At 30.0% G+C, this 4,476-nt stretch overlaps 1 protein-coding gene across 1 annotated transcript in view; it reads right to left on the reverse strand.

Annotated features, from left to right (window-relative positions):
- Positions 1-4,476, reverse strand: part of LOC105620815 (RING finger protein nhl-1-like) — a 175,153-nt gene that overhangs the window by 58,101 nt on the left and 112,576 nt on the right. Inside the window, exon 4 of the mRNA XM_012202297.1 lies at positions 2,555-2,892. Within this exon, the coding sequence (XP_012057687.1) occupies positions 2,555-2,892 (338 nt within the window). The remainder of the gene's footprint in view (positions 1-2,554; positions 2,893-4,476) is intronic.

The following is a 4,476-nucleotide window of genomic DNA, read 5'->3' on the forward strand; positions in this document are numbered from 1 at the left end:
GTGTGTGTGTGTGTGTGTGTGTGTGTGCGTGTGTGTGCGTGTGTGTGTGTGTGTGTGTGTGTGTGCGTGCATATTTGAATTGATGTATTTGAGTTATTGCCCTGAAAAGGCCAAACAAGAGTAATTTCAATTTATATCAGATGTATATAGAATATCTGTATATATGATACAGGAAATAATCAAATATTTCATGGGCAGGTAGAGGCGGACTAAATTGAATCGAAAGTTTTCTATCATTTTGTAAGTTTCCCCAATAATTAACAAGATATTAATCCTTAAGAATAGCCGAACCCGGTGCGAAGTGTATACGCCTACCGATCGCTCGGCGCGCGGGCCGTGGGGAGCGGGGATAGCTTGGCAAGCGCGCTATGGAGGTGTGCGCGGCGTGGACTATACTATAAGGTTGTAAATCCAGTGCTATCATTCATGCTACCGCTTCTATTAGTTATTTCACTCGCATTGAATTTTTATTTAAATACTGTATGTTCCGATTGCTACTGTGTAGTTGTTGCATCATTAAACTTGCAATTATTCTTTCATTATGTTTTGAAGTTAAATGTTGTGAAAGGCAACTCATATTGCCATATTTTATCCAACATTCTTGATCAAATAAAATATTTCACTTTATGCTGACTTATTTTTATAAAATGCTGCCAGACTTTTATTTCATCGTTGCCTTTCTAATGACACATTTTCACTGTTTGCGTGCGTTGAATTGTTATTATCTTCATCTTCTACACTAATATGAGACATTTTAATTTCACACTTAATTCAATCACTCTATACAATATGTACAAGTTTCCAACTTACTGAATAATATCATACGATGTGTCATATCAGTTATGTAATACACAGTTCTGTTTATTATTTAATTGGGTCGGTAATGGCTAATAGCGATGTATCATGATCTACATATAACTGTGTTCACATAGAAATATATCTCATATTTGTAAGGAAAAGAGAGATGAAGGAAGTAATAACTCGATACTTGTAAGTAGTGAAAATGTGTCTTTAAAAAGACAACAATGAAATAAAAGTTCGTTGGCAGTATTTTATAAAAATAACGAAATGTTATACTTAAATTTAAAATAAAGTAATTATTCACACATTGCTTTTTTTTTATTTAACTACATTTAACTACACGATTTTATATTTATATTTAATTACACACGTGAAAAAATAAAATGCTTTCAAACTTAAAAATTTAAGATCAGTCAGAACAATTTTGTCCCAAATCGTATATCAATTCTCGAATTCCTGAATAGAGTTTCGGGTCTTGAATCAAGTATTTTATCTCGACATTCAGGTATCCAAACATTCGGGACTCGCTCGACATGATTCGATTATTACCTGACCCTATTTCTAGATACTCGCACACCCCTAGCATTAAGATATCTTGAATTTGATATGAAATAAAATTTCTCAATGTCCTTAATTCTTTATATTTTTGATATTCTTATTATTCTTTATAATCTTTTAATATTCTTACGCATAAAATTTTGCACATAAGTCATAGTTAATTTTTTTAATTTAAGTACCATATTAAATCTATATTTTAATTCTTTGAATTTCTAATCTTAATTCTTTAACTCTTTAAATTTTATTTTAAAATCAGCGATCTTAAAAACTATATATTTTAATTCAGCAAAATATATTTAATAGAAAAACATATGCAACAAAGAATTAAAAGTGAATATTAATAGTATAATAATATAAGGGAATTCAAATAAGCCGGCATACCTTTCACGTTGTTCGCTCAAGCTAAAATTTGGCAGGAATTATTTTCAGTAGATTTGAATCATTCTGAGGGATACCGTAAAAAGAATTAAAAAAAAAAAAATTTTACTTCAAGTGTAACAAATCCATCCAAATGTACATACTTATTTCTCCAGCACACTCACCAGCACTCACCAGTACTGAAGGTTAGAATATTTATCAGAAGGACCGTGTACCAAGTGTACTGTCGAAATAGATATGTACATTAGAACTGCATTTAAAGAGATTATTAACGCTATTTGTATCATTCTATTTTCATCTATTAGACGTGAGACAAGTATAACATTATACAAATGGTACTGATAGTGTGCTCCTCGAATGCTCTAGGATGATGCGTGTAGCTTATTAGACGCAGATCTGTCTTATGTAATATTTGTCCGTTTTCTTGTAATATTTGTGCGTTCCGAAACCCATTAAAATAATTAGTATTGCAATCTTTCTGTGCTCAATTGTACATACACGTATACATGCATACTTTTAATATTTCTTCATATATATTGTCGCAGTTTTGTACGTGCAGTTTTGTACATGTACGTTTAATTTAAGTTTCTGTGAAAATCCAGAGACAAATTTAATCCGACAATAAAAAAAGAGCTATGGCATAAAAAAAAACTAGAAGCAAATTAGCTAATTACAGTAGAGACTGTAAGGCCATAATAAAATCAATAGCAAATTCAAAATGAATTTCTTATTGTTTATATTTTCTGCTTAAGTTTCTTTGTATGCTATAGCACTAAATGTTTAAACTATATTAAGGCAACTTTAATGATAATTGCACCTTTATTTTATGATTACCGGAATCGGCAACGACAATATGCATTATTGTGACAGCTACATCAGTCGGTTGATTCAATTTGCTTGGGCCAGTTTTACGGAATCTGACATTGTCTCCTGTGTTTTTATTTTTGGGTCCGATGCTATTCAAATACGTGCCATCCTTCTCAAGAATCTGGATACGATTATTTCCAGTATCAGCGACGTAAAGCACACTGCGTTCCGGATGAAATGTGATACCTTCCGGCGAACACAACTCTGATTTTCCGTAACCTTTATTGCACATGCGATAAACAAGTTCACCTTTGTGATTGAACACGAAAATGCAGTGCTTCCATTTATCTGTAAAAAATAATGCAAATACAGATAATTCCATGAAATTCAAATATATGATTTTAACAAGAAAAAGTAGTATGAAGATAAAAAAATGTGTTACCCTATCCAAGTAAAACACAAGTTATGGCATCAAAAATGACTTCAAAATGATTACTAAAAATCACAAGTTATTTTTTAAATAATGATCCATTAATACGGCGAATAAAGTAAAAAAATTGTTTTCTATTTCCGACGATATTCGCCTCAAAAGAAAAATATCGTTTGTTTCAAAGAGATGTTTCATCCCTTAAATATGAATAGAGCCCGTATAAAAAAAATATGTGCCTCTTAGATTTTTATGTTTAACAACATATTTTATGGAGAATCAAATCGATTCCGAATAGTTGTGAAACTTCCCTTGTAAGAGAAAAAAATTTCAGTATATGTTGTAAAATTACCGTTTCAATTTGCAACATATTATAATAATCTGGAGATCATATAATAATCTAAAGGTTATTATACTAAATATGTATAATAACAAATCAAAATTAGAGACAGAAGACTCTATGTATATGATGTGACAATAATGTTTGATAAATGTTATGAGAAAGCATCAATTAATGTAGAATATAAATTATCGTATGAGATGAAACTTTTTCCGATAGCTTAATACAGTTTAATAAATAAAAAAAGTATAAAGATATATGTCACGCACTTCGACTTGTACATTATGCGTCTTGTGTCATGCTCGATGGCAACCAAATCTAATCTTACATTATTACAATGACCTTTACTACGTCGCACTTTTGTCACTACTGGGTTTAGTGATGCGCAGCTTTTTTTGAATCGTATTTCCCTAGTGACAAGTTGCGATTTGTTTGTAAAATACTGTGCGCTATTAGATTCAATATATAGGTCGAGCAAGAGCCACATTAACCTATTACACATATTAACAATTGGCGTTAAGTTAAATTCCATAAAATTTTATGTATTATTCACAAGAAAAATTTGATCAATTTGCATCAAGTTAATTCCCATATTAAATAATCATTAAAACGTAAGAAACGGTACATATGAATACATCAAGTACGATAGGGATGCTATTGTAATATTGTTTCATTTTGTCTGTAATAGTTATCTTTAATTTGTATACTCATTAAATTGTTATAATAGAATCTAATTGAAAGTGCTTCGTGCCACTAAACTAATTTTCAACAATAAATGACACAGAAGGCTACATCCTATATACAATATAATAATAAATGTTTACATTAATCTAATTATAATCTTACGAACGTTTTTACCTGATTATCATAGTCTAAACAAGCGTTTATATCGTAATAACAATTGACTGAATTTATAATTTAGATAACTTTTCATGTAATAATCATTCAATTTTATTGTAATTATTTTTTTATTTAATTATAAAGTTATACAGAAGATGATTTAATCAAGACCAAAACGTATATATATATATATATATATATATATATATATAGTAGAGTAGTAGTTAGTTAGTAGTATATTAGTTTAGTTAGGTACGTACCCTTACCCTTAACCCTAAACCTAAACCGTACCGTACGTTCTACTCTTACCTAACTTAAACTTAAA

This window comes from Atta cephalotes (genome assembly GCF_000143395.1).
Source record: "Atta cephalotes unplaced genomic scaffold scaffold00029, whole genome shotgun sequence".
Classification (NCBI taxonomy): domain Eukaryota; kingdom Metazoa; phylum Arthropoda; class Insecta; order Hymenoptera; family Formicidae; genus Atta; species Atta cephalotes.